Source organism: Onychomys torridus, chromosome 21 (genome assembly GCF_903995425.1).
Source record: "Onychomys torridus chromosome 21, mOncTor1.1, whole genome shotgun sequence".
Taxonomy (NCBI): Eukaryota; Metazoa; Chordata; class Mammalia; order Rodentia; family Cricetidae; genus Onychomys; species Onychomys torridus.
In genome coordinates, this window is record NC_050463.1 from 14,901,441 (window position 1) to 14,918,853 (window position 17,413).

The window sequence follows — 17,413 nt, forward strand, 5'->3', positions numbered from 1 at the left end:
GAGACCTTGTGCAAATTGTGAATTTCAAAATCTATTTTGTTCACTCAGAGGAGCACTGAATTCCCCAGGAAGTTGAAAAGATCACCTTCTTCTGCTTATCACTAGCCATTGTAGTAACTCTTTCTGTTGATATGGAGTTTCCTGTGTACTCTGCTATCCAAAGCAGTCAAGGACAAGCTAGGGGAGGCATCTTTACACTCTATCCACATATGTTTGCCTTGGACTGTGCAAGGTGGCTCATGCCTTTAATTCCAAGACAGCACTTAGGAGGCAGAGTTAGGTAGAGTTTTGTGAGTTCAAGGCCAGCCTGTTCTACATAATGAGTTCCAGGAAAGCAAGAGATAGATGATGAGACCCTGTCTTGAATGACTGCCCCCCCCCCAGCTGCCAATAAAGCTTTGCCTTGACCTCCTCAAGTCCTCAGTAGAGAATGGGTCTAAAGGGGAAGTGTAGGTCAGCAGAGTAACATGCTGTCATTCAAAGGGGTCAGTGTATGGAAGCCCAAAAACCATGTGTCTAAAATTGTCATATGCCCTTTTACCTCATAAAAAAGTACAAAATTTCCATAAGGCATTCACTCTCCACTAGGCATAATAACACATGATTGTAATCCCAGAAGGGTCAAGAGTTCATTCAGGGTTAGCCTTGGCCACATAATGAGTTTGAATCCTATCTGAGCTATGTCAGATACCCTCACTAAACCAAAAGCAAAACAAATGCTGGGGGTGTATCTTAGATGGTAGGGTGCTTGCAGATCATGCATGAAATGAAAGTGCAGTCCCAGCACTGCAAAAAATTAGGTATAGTGGCACACACTGGTGATCCCAGCACTGTAGAAGTTAGGAAGATCAGAGCTGAAAGTCATCCTTGATTATATAGAAGTTCAAGACCAGCGTATACAACATAAGGCACTATCAAAACAACAAGAGCAAAGTTTTGTTCTCATGGTGATGGGCTAGCTGCCTCTCTGTTTCAGCATGACAGCTATGAGGAGAATGCCATACATTCCTACAAGGCTTTCTCACAGCACTAACACTTGCTGTCATTCTGTATTACCATAAGTGTTCACACCTCCATTTCAGAGCAAAAGAAACTGACTTCTAGATGATTCTAAATATCCTAAGATGTCGGGATAGTGACAAAGTTATGACCAGAGCTTAGGTCTGCAAATACCAGCATACTGCTTCTCCTTTTACAGACATTGGCTTGAGTCCAGTCCTAGATGATATTCCTGACCACCTCCCCATGCTGTGTACTCTACCGGTGCTTTTCCTCAGCCTCCATGGCAGAGTCTAAATTTGACCTTCCAGGGTCCAGCACTCATTGCTGGCCTCCATAGGAGTCCCTATGGCAAAGCTGACAGGTACAGTTTTATGCTACTCACTGCTCTCAGTTCAACAGACTTCATTGATATCACAATTTCTATAATGGTCCTCTCTCAGTGTGGAAAAGCTGTGCCATGAACCACCAATCATGTGTGGCTTATTGTGGAACTAGTATTGTGGAGAAGTATGATTATGTTATATATAATATAATACATACATCAGATACATTATATTAATATACTATTATTACATATATAGCTTCCTATTTGTATATAATCCTTTATATCCTTATCATCCAAAACACAAATAGAATATCACTTTTAAAAACCAATATCTAAAAATCAAGTATATAAACACAAATAAATAAATACTCTTATAATAATATAGTGAAGTAAAAATGAATTTGTTTTTTTTATTAAACAGAAACAGAAAATATTTTTTTCCAACAGAAAATAAATGTCTTGGGTCATTTTATAATGTTGTAATTTTAAAAAACTGGCCCACATTATTTTTCTTCTTGGGATAGCAACATATAGTTAACAAAGTGATAAAATCTGAAAATTAATCTACAACATTATCAATGTCAGTGTGTTATTAAGTTTCATGCGGACTTTGAAAAACAATAGGAGGAAAAAAACAGTTAAAACTACAAAGCATGGACAATGGTGTCCTAAAATGTTTCAGTACTAGAGACAAATCATTAGTGAAAATGGTCACTATTATTGATAACTCTATTTGCAGCCTGTTTTACCATGCTTATTGGATTTTTATCATCACAAAGTAGACCCTGCTCCCCTAACCTTGATTTGTTTCTTCATTATGACCTAATAGGCTATAGCAAAATTGATGATGTGACCATTTGGAGTCTTTTGGAATACCCCTTATGTGAATAAAACCAATCCAGCTTGCTAGCTGACACAGAGTGGTTGTCAGGCCAGCTGAAACCATGATAGCCCAACCAGACCACCACAGAGCCACAACTGACTATAAACACGGGCATGAACTTGGCTAAGTCTCAAAACACTCAGCCCAATTGAGACCAAACTGCGTACCCCTAGAATAGTGAATTATTTTAAGTGGTTATTTTAAGATGTAATGCTTTGAGGGTGGATGGTACATACTAAACCTGCCTCAATACAAAAGTGAAAACAACATTATTGTATGCTCTTCATATTTTGTCTCCTTTTGCTGGAAGAGTCCCTGATATAAATTCTTCCACTCCATTTGTGGTTCTACTTAGAGAATTGTATCCATTGTGCAGCTGCTTAAAGGCTTAGGTTGATTTTATCTCCAGCCTGAGACACACAGGAGTTCACCAAAGGACACTAGAGATGTTGATTTCACATGTCTATGAAGAAAGGAGAAAGCTGCCTTGGAAATTAGTCCCTCAGACATAGTCGTAATCTTGGCAAATTCTGACCTGTGGCAGATCTTTCCTGATGAGGCATTAGGTGCAGTTTGTGAAATCACCCAAATCTGCCTGCAGAAACTGCTTTAGGCCCAAAGCTCAGCAGGGCAGGGCATTTTCTACAGGCTTAGTACTGTGGTTTAAGGTCTGTGATACTGTGGCACTGTTTAAAATCTAAGAGGAACGCTTAAAGGTGATTCTGAAGGTAATCATCACAATCACAATTATGACAGTTTTACATTTATATTTCTTCCTCTCTAAGAGTTCTGTATAGAAGCCTGAACATCCTGGAGGAGGTGTCATATGAGCTGGAGGAACTAGCAGATATGCTCTATAAAAGGCTGTTAATGGAACAAAATAAATGGAAGAAAAGTGGATGGCAGAATGAAAATGATAAAGAAGGTCGAAGGAGACATTTACAGTGAGGAAAATGAGATTTGTTTTCTTCAGGGTTCAGAGTTCAAATCTCAGTAATAAGGAAATAAATTTAGGTTTATCACCGTATCACATCTGATTCCCCTTTACATTAGAGGGATTTTCATTTTTGTTTTGTTTTGTTTTGTTTTTTTCTCCTTCTGCTTGCAATAAGAGTGCCAAACACTGCTGCCACAAAAGCTCTTCCCCTTCTCTGACTGTGAGGAGCAGGCTTTGCCCCCACTCTGTGAGAAGAATGCAATCTGTACAGCTGCTTTTAGGGAGCCAGCCACACATATTTCCACCCTTGAACACATTCTAGTCTCTCCAAACGCACCAATGGAGCTAGACCAGAGAGAACAAGTGTCAGCAGTTGTGATACAATGCCAATGACTAAGTTCATCTTCTTCTTTTTTTTTTTTTTTTTGGTTTTTCAAGACAGGGTTTCTCTGTTGAGATGGCTCAGCCGTTAAAGGCTAGGCTCACAACCAAAAATATAAGTTCATCTTTTTAAAAGAAGGAAATCACCGTACTGCTGCACAGTGTCTCCTCCCACCAAACCTCATCCCTGGGGACTCTGGCTCTTTGTGTGAACCCAGGAACCTCGAGCTCTACCCCAGCCCTAACTATTGGTCTTTCTTCTGAACCAACCTAAATATTAAGGCAACTCAGGGTTGGGGATTTAGCTCAGTGGTAGAGCGTTTGCCTTGCAAGCACAAGGCCCTGGGTTCAATCCTCAGCTCAAATAAATAAATAAATAAATAAATAAATAAATAAATAAGGGAACTCCAAGAGGTTAAAAGGGAGGTTTATTTTGTGGAGTAACTTACAAGTGAAGAGATAGGTTCACTTGAAGGGATGACTTACAAGTGAAGGCAGTCCGGTAGTGTTCTCTTGGTCTATCTTCAGCGTCCAGGGTCTAGGAACCAAGAGAGCCGGCCCATCCAGATCTCGGGTCTTCAGGATCCTCTCTTGGCTCCACCTTGTAGGCATGACAGTTACCAAAGCCTCAATGGGGGTTGGAACTTCCAGATCAAAGCTGGAATGGCTGCCCACTGCACCAACCTCCTTCCTGCTATGCCACCTGAGGAAGCACTGTCTACAAGGGACCTCACAGCCACCACACTTGCCTTAGATCTAGGAGAATGGAACTCTAACCCACAAAGATGAAAACAGATAACTACACCAAGAAATGATTTAAACATCTTAACTCCTGATGCCAAGATCTCAGTGTAAAAATGATAGCACAATCAGGACAACATTCCTCCTCTAGAAGCCAGAGACCCTATTGCAATAGGCTCTGAGGAAAGCAATTCAGCTGAAGCATAAGACAGGACTTCAAAATAGCTGTTATGAATATGTTCAAGAACCTAAAGAGAATATGGATAAATGCCTTCATGAAGACTGTGAAAACAGTGAAATCAAATAATGAAAATAATTCAAGACAAGACAGTAGAGTTTAACAAAGAAATGGAATCACTGAAGGAAATTCAAACTGAAATAAAACAAGAAATGAACTTAAGTTGTCAAACAAACACCTTAGAGGTAAGACTAAAAGAATAAAAAGGTCTAGAAGAGAGGATTTCAGATCTTGAAGACAAGATAGAAGAAATAGATAAATCACTCAAAGAAAATGGTAAATACTTTTTAAATCCAGGCACAAAATATTCAGGAAATCTGGGAAACTACAAAAAGACCAAATCTAAGAATAATAGCTATAGAGTAGAAGAAGAAACTCAGGCCAAGGTACAGAAAATACTTTTAACAAAATTATAGAAGAAAATTACTCCAACCTAAAGAAAGATGTCTATCAAGGTACAATAAGCATGCAGAGCACCAAATAGACAGGATCAGAAAAGGAGGTTCCCAGGACACATAACAATCAAAACACTAATTGTACAGAATGAAAGGGGACAGTTAAAGCTGCAGGAGGAGAAGACCAAGTCACTTCTGAAGGCAGGCCCATTAGAATAATACCTTTCTTCCCAGTGGCAACTCTGAGAGCCAGGAGGGCCTGGAAGAATGCTCAATAAACTATAAAAGACCGCATATGCCAGTCCAGACTACTATACTGAGTAAAACTATCAATAATAATTGATGAAGAAGGAGGAGGAGGAGGAGGGAACATTCTATAATAACAACCAAATTTGAGTAATTTTCTACCTACCAATCCAGCTATACAGAAGGCACTAGAAGGAAAACTTCAATGTAAAGAAGTTAACTACACTCAAGATGACACAAGGAAGAAATAAAATACACAAGAAAAGTTCATCAAAAAGTGAGGGAACCCACACAACAGTAAAATAACAGGAATAAGTAGCACTGCTCATTAACTCCCAATGTTAATGGTCTCAATTCCCACCCCTGAAAAGTCACAGACTGACAGACTGAAATAGAAAACATTAGCTATCTTTCTGCTGCATCCAAGAAACACATCTCACCATAAAGGATAGACATCTTGTTAGAGTAAACAGACCAAAAAAAGGTATTCTAAGTAAATGAACACAAGCAATTCCACTAAAATCAGGAACAAGACAAAGTTGTCCATTCTCTTCTTACTTATTCAACATAGTACTTGAACTCTTACCTAAACCATTAAGACAACTGAAGGGGATCAAGAAGACACAAACTGGAAAGGAAGAAGTATCTTTATTTGCTAATAATATGATTTTATACATAAAAGAACCTAAAGATTTCACAAAGAAAATCCTATCACTGATAAGACAGGATAAAGGATTAACACAAAAATCAGTAGCTGTCCTATATAGAAATGACAAATGTGGAGAAATAAATCAGAAACCGCACCATTCATAATAGCCTAAAAGAAATCTTAAGATAACCCTAACCAGAAAATGAAAAAAAATGCTTAAAAACATTGAAGAAAGGACTTGAAACCTCTAGAGAAGACAGAAAGATCTCTCATGCTCATGGATCAGTAGGACTCATATTGTAAAAAAGGCCGTCCCACCCAAAACAATCTGCAGGTTCAATGCAATTCCCATCAAAATTCCAACATTGAAAAATCAATCTTCAACTTCATATGGAAACACAAAAAAACCAGGATGGCTAAGTCAATCCTGAATAATAAAAGTACTGCTGGGGGTATCATTAACCCAGATTTCAAGTTTTATTACAGAGCTATAGTACTAAAGGCATCATAGTATTTATAAGTGACACTCATTGGAAATACTACCCTCAAGTGGAGTGTCACTGTGCATGTCAATCACATTCCAGAGCAGCTCCATGACAGAGTAGTTAGCCAACACAAATGTACATGCTGAAGTTTTATTTTGCTACATTTTTTTTCATTTTATTAGTCTTTTCTGATGTTCATTTTGTTTTTTAAGAAAGATAAACATGAAACATGATTTGAATATTGATATCATAACAGAAATAAGCTTAAAATATTAAGACATGTGTGGAAAATAGTAACATTTTATGGAATTAACATGAAAGAAATCTTTTAAGAACGTGGAGGATACACCATATTCCTAGATAGGAAAGTAATTCTGTAAAACTGCCAATCAACATAATTTCTAATAAAATTTTATGAGTTCTTTTTCAAGTAGTCAAATAAATTAATTCTAAAATTCGTTCATAACGATAAAATTAGGCCAAATTCTCCTGTAAGAACTAAGTTATAGGCATTTCTTATGATTTATTAAAGCTTACTTTAAATTTTGATTAATTAAGACATTATAGAATGCTAATTTTAACAGTATAGATGAATCAGGACACACAGACCCACACCAAAGTTACTTGAAATGTGAGAAGGTAGCTTTATAAATTAGGAAAGGGTCTATTCAATAAAAATCCCTAGCACCATTGATGATTTGTGTTATAAAAAATTTTTTGTCATTAAGTAAAAACTGAAACTAAGCCTCTGACTCTCATCATGCACAATTATTGAAACTAGATAAGTCAAAGGCTAAAAGTTAGAGAGGAAAAATCATGAAACATTTCAGAAAAGAATAAAACCTAGGAGACAATTTTTATGACTTGAGATATGCCTAACTACACAGCTGACTCTTTGGAATATCAAATAGTGCAAAATGTCACATAGCACAAGAACTACTCACAGAGTTCCTATAAACCCCCAAAGAGCAAAAATTAAATGATAGGCTTCTGGTGACAACATTAACTTTTATAAATAAAGTGAATGACAAGCACACAGTTCAGATTAATGGCACCTCCGTGCCTTAGGTTGTAAATAACTGGTAAGAAGGGCCCCATCAACTAAATACAGCAGAATCTGTCATCTCTGTCTTCACCTCATGCTGCTTATTGCCATGCGTCATAAATTATTTATGTTATTATACATATTATTTATACATTGCCACTGCCAATTGGAATTTAAAATCAAATTTCAATTTTAACAATATTTCAGTTCACTATACAAAGACTAATTTGGTCACAACTGGACAGCTCTAAAAATCTAAGCAGAGGTTGCTGGCCAGCGGGACAGGTGAGATGTGACAAATACTATTTCTTGTCATTGAAGTTATTTGGACATAGTTTAAACACAAGCCTTCATTGACTGAACTGTCTTCTGCACCTGAAAGATGATAATTGGATGAGTTATTGAGTGAACTCTTTTAACTGTTCTTCTTAGTCAAAATTGTTAATAGTATGGAGTCCATATTGATACTGCTACAATGTCCCATCACAAAATTAGAGCCATGCAACTGGAAGCCAGATCACACCCACCCTGCTCAAATCCCTTGTGTCAGTTCTCCTGGAAGTGATCTAATCCATTCATTGTAAGTCAGGGAATGGAGATAAAAGGAAGGATAGGGCGCGTGTGCGTGTGCGTGTGTGTGTGTGTGTGTGTGTGTGTGTGTGTGTGTGTGTGTGTGTGTGTGTGTGTGTAACCATTTTCATGAGACAAACTTTGATACATACAAACACAGTACTAAAGGTAATTTTAGCAGGTAGTAAGTCATAGACATGATCTTAGAGACGTGTATGCTTTTTCTTCATAGACTCTGGGTTGAAAGAAAGCCACTTCACTTTTGCCAAATATTTCACAAACCCCTTATTACTGAGCTTGAAAATGCCACTGCAAATATCAAGAGCGTCACCCACAAGGAACACCTAAAATTAAAAGTATAGACTTGATAAATGTACTAGTGCCAGCTGCCCCAAAACGAAGGACAGGGTTTTCAGAGTCTGGAAAGGAAAGACAAGAGAAGCCAGAAAGACTAGGCATGACTGGTGGACACTGTGATATTTTCCATAGCCTCATAAGAAGCAGCCCATGCCTGAGGGTCACAAGGTGAGTTGTCTCTGCAGAGAACTGTCTATCACCAGTGTCTCCCACCTGCAGAGACCTGGTGCTTGCTAACTTGCCTCCCCGAAGTCTGCATAATGCTAGTTCAAGTTGATAATCAAATAAGGAAGAGCCCAGATGTATGGTTTATATCAGGGTCGTCACAGGAACACCGTGATGCCCAACACTGAAGACAGGTCCTGTCCCCCGCATGCCAGTCCTTCTTAGAGATGTGTCATATGGATGTCCTTTAGGGGGAGGGCCAATTATGTCACCGAAGAAAAGAGAGTGGTGGCCAGCAGGGACCCCTTGTGCAGAAAAATAATGTGAATTACTCGAAATGTGCACCAAGGTTCTATTTGCTGTCATTTTCGGGTCAAGGAATCAAAACTGAAATCTTGATCAATAAGGGAGAAGCTTAAGTTGCTTCAGAAATCACTACTGACACACATTAATTTGACTTGCCTGGAAGTGACAAAAATAAATAAATAATTTTAAAAAAAAAGCATCCCTTGGTGGGTCATGTGACTTTGCCTGTTCTCCAGACAGATCTCTCTTGTCCAGCAGTGTGGAGGAGCTTGCGAAATCTGTGGAGGTTTCTGCCGCTCCTGCAGGCAGAAAACAGGTGGATGGATAAATAAGCATGGCCTTGCTCCTCGTCTCCTTGCTGGCGTTCCTGGGCTCGGGGACTGGATGTCATCACTGGCTGTGCCATTGCTCTAACAGGGTCTTCCTCTGCCAAGACAGCAAGGTGACAGAGATTCCGCCAGACCTCCCCCGGAATGCCGTGGAACTGTGAGTATCACCCACCGCGGGCACAGCTGTGCCGCTGCCATTTGTGCGTCGAGGACTATTATTATTTTCCTAGTAGACTGATATCTCCCGGGCTGAACTAGTTCTGTCCTGACCAAAAGCCACAGTAAAACAAACTCCCCCAGACAGACACTTCTGTTCTGTGGCTGTCCAAGGCGCGTTGGTGAGAGTTTTTACTGGCATTTGTCAGGGAAGGCCAGTGTGGAAACCAAAGGGGAGGAGTTTGGGGGACACATTTACTCTAGGGCTCCACACTCCTTGCAGACGCAGGGAAGGTAAAAAGGAAAGGAAAGTAGAAAGAAGAATTGGGAGACCTTCACCTAGAGGCAAGAAGAGCTAGCTGCGGCCAGCGGTACACACACCGTGGATCTCAAGGCAAGGGCACCCAAGTTTGTGGCTTTGGAGACAGCAGCAGGTAGTTCCGGAGTTCTGGGGTTCCAGAGTTGTTCTTAATGGAGAAAGGGAAGCTTGAGACAGACATGTGGAAAGAGTGTGAAGAAAAGAGGAACAGCTGAAAGGGAGAAAGAAAACAGAATAATAAACAGCAGGCAAAGTGATGCCAAGTCTGGATTCTTTGATGAAGTTTGTTTAAATTTCATTTACATGTGAATTAATTAAAATTAAATTTCATTAAAATTTATTTAAATATTAAATTAAAAGTATCTAAACAGGAAGTAGACATTCTCCTAGAATTGGGCAAGAACTGGGACACACCCCAGCCTCTCTCCTCACTTTGCGATGTGGAATCCAGTGGCCACATCCTAAAGAAATTTCTGAACTCTCACAGCCTATTGAAAAGGAGCTAGAGCGTATGAAACAGAGGCTCAGGCCCACCCACTCAGCACTCAGACCCGGGCTGTGTGATTGCCCAGGTACTGAGAACTGCAAGCGTGGCTCAGATAGCAAACAACCTCAGGTTTTTCACTCCAAGCCAGGACTGTGACTCTCAGATTATCTCTTTAGGATAATGTTTGGAACTTAGCCCTCTCTGGTGACCTCTCGAGTCTACAGCAACTGTGCAGAAGCAGTGGTTCAGAGAAAGAAAACATTGCCCTGCTCTGTGTTTTGGCTACACTGCCCAGATGAGGCAGCTCGTCCTGATTACGCTGAAGGATGTGCTGTGCACAGACAGTCTGGTGCATGAGGTCACTCTAAAACAGGGGAGGCCAAGGCACCCTTAGCCCCACAAGTTATCTGCAGCTCAGGCTTTAGATGCTTACCTTCCCTGAATCTCTACATCCTACTTCTAAAGTGATTTTAACACTTGTTTGAGTGACTGTGACATGCCGCATAGATCCTTTCCTCTCCACACTGATTCACCTCTCTTTGGGCCTCCTCTACTGCAGTGGCATCCAAGTTTTGAAGGAAACTTCCCCTATAGATTTAATTGATGAGTATTCCACTGCCCTCCAAACTCCCTCCCATGCCTGGCTGTCTTCTGGCTGTAATTTCTTCCTAAGAAGAGGGATTTTTCCCCCTTCTGCATTGAAAAAGTTGGATAACAAGACAAATAAAAAGGGAGGAATGCAAGAGGGGAATAAAGGAAAGCAAAAAGGAAAGGAGAAAGGAGAGATTGGGGAAAATACATGTGCATGATTCAGAAGGAACAGCAATACGACTTCTTTTTTTAACATAAAGTTATAAATAACTAAATACATCCTTTTTCAAGAGCATTTCATAGCTGAGGAAAAAGCATGAGGTGTTGAAATTTTATAGAAAGTGGGAGAATGTTAGATGGAACAGCAGAAACAGACTTTGTACTCTTGACTCTGGACAGCCCTAACCACATGTACACAATAGAGGAAATGCGTAAAATTATAAGGGGCAAGACAAATGCATGCTGACTGTTGGAATGAGCCTGGTTGTTTGGAAACTCTGAGAACTGTGTTAAGACCCATCCTCTCTGGAGGTCTTAAGTCACAATCTACTAAGTAGGTTAGCAATCTTCTTGACAAAGTGCATTGAGAAAAAGAAGCTAAAAGCTAAAATAGAATAATTATTTGAGGAGTGTGTGTGTGTGTGTGTGTGTGTGTGTGTGTGTGTGTGTGTATGTGTGTGCATACATGCATACGTGAGTGCATGCATGCATCAAAAACTGACATTCTGTGTGAACAAACAATTGTTTGTTTTCTTATATCCTTATAAGGATAGATTTAGGGTAAACTGGAAATTTGGCAAAAGAGGTGACATTGTGGGCTCTGCCTGGGATTTCTCCTTAACATGGCAGTGTTCTGAGTTGGGGTAATGACATCAGTGACTGCCATGTTAGGTAAGGCTTGACCCATCAACATGGAAAAGCTGTGTTGTGCACCTGGAGGAAAACACCTGTGTTCCTCCATGTGCATTTTTGTCCCGCCTTCCAACCTGGATTGGAAGAGTTCCACTTCATTTCACATATGTGCCACTGTTGTCAAAGATTACTACTACCCTAAAACATGCATGTGCTTGCATGGACAGAACTCAGAAGGGCCATGGACAAGCAAGTGGATTCCATCTTCCAAATGGCTCCTGCTGTGGGCTTTACATCTTGGATGTAGGGCTTCACTAAAAATTCACAGTGCAAAGCTCAAGGGTGACATAGTTGTTTTGCAAAAGCATAGAAAAACTGGACAGATTCAGCAAAAGCCTCAAAGCTGCTCCTCTGCAAAGACATCGAGAAGAACCCAATCTCAGTCTGCTTTTGTATCTCTGCTGCATTCTGTGGGAGATGTGGACTCCTTTCTGTTCTTCAGGGGAAAAAATACCAATATTCTGTTCTTAGAGTCTGGACTAGGAGCCAGCTATATGGGTCATTCGTCTCTTTTATGTTGTTCAACTCAAGTGTGGTGGCGTAAAAGCAGACACAGACAGCAGGTAAATGAATGAAATTGTTTGCCCTCACAAAACTTTTCTTGTGCACATGCTGAAATTTAAATTTTATATCATCTTTACAATAGAAAATCTTTTGATTCTTTTTCCAAATGTGTAAAAAAAAAATGTGGGGCGTGAAAAAGATTTATAGTTCACGGTCTTAGAAAAAGCAAAATCACAAAAATGTTACTTTGGTTATACGATAACCGATTTGGCCCAATCAAGGTTGTCTGCCGCCCACTCTTGCTTCAACTGAGTTTCTTCTGAGTTGAGAGAATAAATTGAGTATAAGTGGTCTAGGAACATGAAGCCTGTCACCACAGAGAGAGCACTAAACTAGGAAGGGAGAGTCAGGAGTTAGGGCCACACAGAGCCGGAGTTACAAGGTCATCTTCTAACTGATTCTGACAAGGATAGAATATTAGTGTCTCCACAGTGAAAGACCCGAGTTTAAACCAGAGCTGTGCAAGTAACTTCCTACTCTATCATCTGTGCTCCGGCTGGATGATAGAAATGACAGTGTGTGCCTAACTCCTGGAATCGCTGTGGGGACTAAATGAGACAATGCTAGTAACAAACACCAGCTTGTCTCCGGTGCTGCTCTTGGTAGTGTTGTTGATGTTAGCAAGTGTAAAATACTATACAAAAGCCACTTTCATGCACAAGGCTCTCCTGAAGATCAAGTCAGTAGAGAAGAATGTGAACACTTTGGAAAACTGATTGATTTTTTATAGCTAGTCTGTAACCTCCTTGTTGCTTAGGAGTGATCACATTCCAGTGAGTGCAGCACTTGACCTTCTATACTGAGTTAAAAAAAAAAAAAATCAGTATTTCTGCAGGCTGTCAGTATTTGCCAAGCACTCAGAAAGTAGGTTCATGCTGATCACCATGAAAGCAATCATGATTTTTGCCTTGTCTCAGAATCTGCTTCTGCTGGAGGCAGCCATCAAATCCAGAAAGTCTCTGATCATCCTTTACTATCCCTGGAGATGAAATTCCTGGGGAGAAGAGTAAACACTTATTCTAGGTCCAGGGTTTTAAATCTAGGAGACACTATGGATACAATCATTTCTTTTTCTTCAGCACAGTCAGATGACTATAATAGTTAAAGGGAGTCCACTGACACCATTCCTGTCGAACTGGATTCTACTGTGAGCTGCCTGTATTGAACCCTCTCCTCACAGTATCCCATAACTGGTTGCAAACTCATTTGACTAGCATTGACTTTGAATTCTCTAATTATCTCTTTAATTTATATTCTCTTTCTTGGCCTTAGATTCCTTGTATGACTGCCTGGCTTAGCTTGTTCTCCATACCCCACAGCCCTAGGTTATTTTTCAGTTAGGAACAGGTTTTTCTGGCTTATTCTTAGCTCTGAGGGGCATTTCAGTGTTCTGTGCAGAGGGATGCCTTCACCATGCCAATGAGTTGTGATCTCCAAGTAAAAGAATTTTTGATGTTTTAAACACAATTATGAAGCATTTTTCCCCTAGGAGCATGCTTGGAGGTTAGGATCCCATAAAAGATACATTGGGAAAATGTCGTCTATTCAACTGCCAGTGCCAGAAAGAGTTCCTTAAGTGTGAACCGTAAGCAGGACTCCTGGCTCCTGACTCAGTGTGTTTTCATTGAGTTGTGCCCAAGAAGCGGCAGTTGAAGGCTGTCTGCTCTTATAGGTGACTCTAATCCATAGACTGTAATCATGTGGAAACCGCCATTACCTCTTACCATAACTTCAAACTAGCTTATCATTTTGCAAACTAACTTCCTGTTGCTCACAGCGAGCATCCTCTTTCCATCATCTTTAGCCTTGGATCAAAGGAATAGCTCTCCAAAGTCTGGCTTTTCTGTTTCCTCATTTACCCCCTCTAATAAAACCTTCTCCTTTCCCAAAACCAACCTGCTCAATTTTCATTCCATTTCCTCTGCAAAATGCCACCGTCACCATGTTATGGGGCCGTAGTTCAAAAATAATCCAATAGCTCAATAGCTTGCTTCCCTTGAAGACTTATAGCTCCCCATCCTCTGGTGGATGAGCATACTTCACAGATTGTAGGGGTTCCCTCAAACTGCATCTCTACCTCTCTGTCTTTATATTGACTCTTCAATGGCCCTTAGTTTCTTCTTGGCCTCTTGCTATGCACACTAGTTAACATGGTCACACTCGAAGCTTGTGTCTTTCATGAAGTCATCTGTTGCTACTCACTCTTTATTTAATCTTCCCTTCATCTGAACCTGGGTGCGGTTCATTTCACACTTAATCTTGCTTTGCATTTAGTTTTTCATGTGTATCTTATTTCTTCAACTGCAGTGAAAATTTCCCTTGTGTTACTCATTGCGCCTGGTTCAATGCAATGTACATTCTGGGTCTTCAATTATGTGTTGAACAAATGATTTAATAAATCAGGCAGAATTACATCTGTTTATTTGCTCTGCTCCTCGGTATTGAAGAGGAGATTTCTATCAAGGATGATTATTGCTCTCTCCTGCAGTGAACTAGGATAGCATTTGATGCTGTCCCCATTTTCCTGGCTTTTTTATGTGTTTGTTTCATAAAAATGCCTGTATATCATTCTTGAATCTGTTAATTTATTCAGAAACAGCAAAACAAGTTGCCTGAGTTAAAAGTTGAATATTCTGTACACTAGATATGTCGTTCAATTCTTTTGACTTGGGTTAACAGTGTCTGCCTCTCTATGCCCAGGAATATTGAAAAGATGAAAGAAATTGCCTAAACAAAATCATTTTCAACCTGACAAAAATGTTCAAAATATATATTCTGCCAGATAAGACCAGATCTCAAACCTTGTAATATTATTCCTTAGATACTCTTTAATTGTAGCTTTGTCTGATTACAAAAAAACCAAGAACTCTCTGTGCAGACTGCTCTAGGTGCCCAGGGCAGGATCACCCCCTGCCCTGCCTTATTTAGATGCTCCTTTAAAAGAAATAAGCTGTTCTGTGTTCATGCTAATGCATGGACAATCTTGTCTCCTAAAAAAAAAAAAGAAAGAAAAAGAAAACCCTGTACCTACTTTAGCAAAAATTGTCTCTGGCCAGCATTTGGAATTTAATGGGTCTGCAGGAAAGGTTTGTGTTCCCTACAAAGGAATCAGGGGGGAAATGACTAAAGAAATAGCTATAGAATACAGCACCTTGAACAGGTAGAAATTACATTCCTAGGGGAAAAATCTTCTAAAGCAGAAGATGAACTCTGCCCTGAGAATTGGCTAAGAGCTATCATTGACAGAGTCATTATCAGCAATTGAAGAGAAGGGGTTGGATAGCACAGAACGCTCACTTGCTGCATGAGGATAAAATGCCACTGCTTTCCCTAGCGGTACCTGCTTCCCTTCCTCAAACAAGTAGTCCACTGAAGAAGCCTACATCGTAGCAAAAGGACATATGCCAAAAGATGGGAGATTCATTTCGCTTTTGATTATCCTTCTCCAAGCCACTTAACTGGTTTTTGCAGTCACTATATTTTTGGATATTTTTCTTTTAGCTGTTAGATTTAGACTCTCCAACTTCGTTTTATTTAGACTAGATTCTAGCTAATATATCCCCACAAGGTCAACTAAGAAAGAGAGTAATTACTTTTAATTGCCTAGGATATGATTATAATGAGATTTGGATGTTTGTTTCTGGTCTGACCTCTCCCTGAAATATCCGAAAGCATGCTTTCTGCCTCTGACCTGGACATGCCATTACCTTGTTCTTTCATATGGAATATGCCACTGATCTGCAACTCTTCAAAGAATACACACACACACACACACACACACACACACACACACACACACTTTTTTATTTCAAATAAACCAACTAAGCCTTACCGTGGAACTTGAACTCAATTATAATTTTAGTATTAGGAGTGGTTGAGTTCATTCTCTTTTATCTGTTCTCCAAAACGTTTTTTTATCAAACAGCAACATAAAATCCTCACACTGAGTCCTGTTTCAGCAGTTTTGAGAAATGTATATCTCCATAATGCCATACTTGATTAAAAATCCCCACAAAATAGAGACCCCATAAGCTCTTTTAAGCATCAATGAAGTAGAAGGATCAACCAATTGGGGAGACCCTGGAGAAAATTCCTAAGTAGGTTGCTGGGAGACTGATGTAGACTGACTCTGAGTTTCCTTCAGTTCTGCAATGTTTTCATTTGACAAATCCCATCCAGGCACCAAACTTGCCAAAACTATTGGGGTTTTCTTAGGCCTCAGATTCCAAAAGCTGGGTAATAGATTCCCTTGGGCTTTACAGAGTTTTGTCATGTGAAAAGCAGTGTGGAGAATCCCCACACAGACACCTAGATGGTTGTTACAATTGACAGGGATGTTGAACAAGAATTTGCTAAGTATCTCAGTTCTAACAGTGGCTTTGTGCCTAAATAAACAGAGGCTGAACTTTGCTGAGCGTGGCCTTCCCCTAATGCTCTCTTGGAGTAAGACAGCATAGAGAAGAGATGCTCCTGCCACAGAAGGGTCACGGTCTGGAGTCCCAGACTGTCAGGAGCGGCTTCCACCACTCCGTCATCTCTGTGAAAGTCTGTGAGATTTGGCTCCAAAGACAGGATCTCATCCCTAGGAGACAGTGTGGCCTGTACTTGCCTTATACTCTTGCCTTCTACTCAATCTGACAGTTACTCTGAGTCCTCTGACCCCTTGTCTCTTGAACCCCTGTGCTTAGCTCTTGCCCTGACTTATTTACTCTCTGTGATTCAGCTCTCAGATTCAGGGCAAAGAGCCAGACATATTTTGGAGTCAAGTCAACAGTCCTGCGTCCTCTCGTCTTTTCTGACCTCAGCCCTGTGATGCCCACACTATGTTTTCTTCTCTAGCCCCCAGATATATCTGCTATGTCCCTACCCAAACACAATTATTTTCCCTCATCTAAATATACTCTTCTACTTGAATATTATTCAGTTTTTAGACCACAAGAAAGAGGCTCATTTTTCACATGTTCTTTAACAGCAAGTATTTGTGGGTTGTATGTTGTGAGGCACTTGCCACCTGGGAAAACAATCAGGAGAAGCAGTGCCCCATCTCCTGCAAAGTTAAAAAACAAAACAAGTAACAACAATAACAGTTTTCTTCATTCTTGCCCACGACAGTCAAAATCCCCCTTAGAATAGTCATTGTGGAAACCATGAACTTTATGATTTATTGAATGTTGCTTTATATAATGGAAAATGACAGACCATGAACGAGAAGAAATGGATCCCAGTGAAACTCAGTGAGAACAGGGCTGTTGCCTAGCACAGAAAGAAAGCTAAGAAAGAGGGACATCAGCCTGTCTACATCTTTCTTACTGACACTGCCCTCCCCGCCC

General features: G+C 40.1%; 1 protein-coding gene and 1 non-coding gene across 2 annotated transcripts in view; both read left to right on the plus strand.

The window, feature by feature from the left end:
* Positions 1-3,820: 3,820 nt before the first annotated feature.
* Trnaa-ugc lies at positions 3,821-3,895 on the plus strand. Its single transcript has one exon. It is a non-coding gene; the product is annotated as a tRNA-Ala (tRNA).
* Positions 3,896-9,000: 5,105 nt separating this feature from the next.
* The window catches only part of Fshr (follicle stimulating hormone receptor), a 179,382-nt gene continuing 170,969 nt past the window's right edge, over positions 9,001-17,413 (plus strand). Inside the window, exon 1 of the mRNA XM_036171349.1 lies at positions 9,001-9,211. Coding sequence (XP_036027242.1) covers positions 9,060-9,211 — 152 coding nt within the window. The 5' untranslated portion in view covers positions 9,001-9,059. The remainder of the gene's footprint in view (positions 9,212-17,413) is intronic.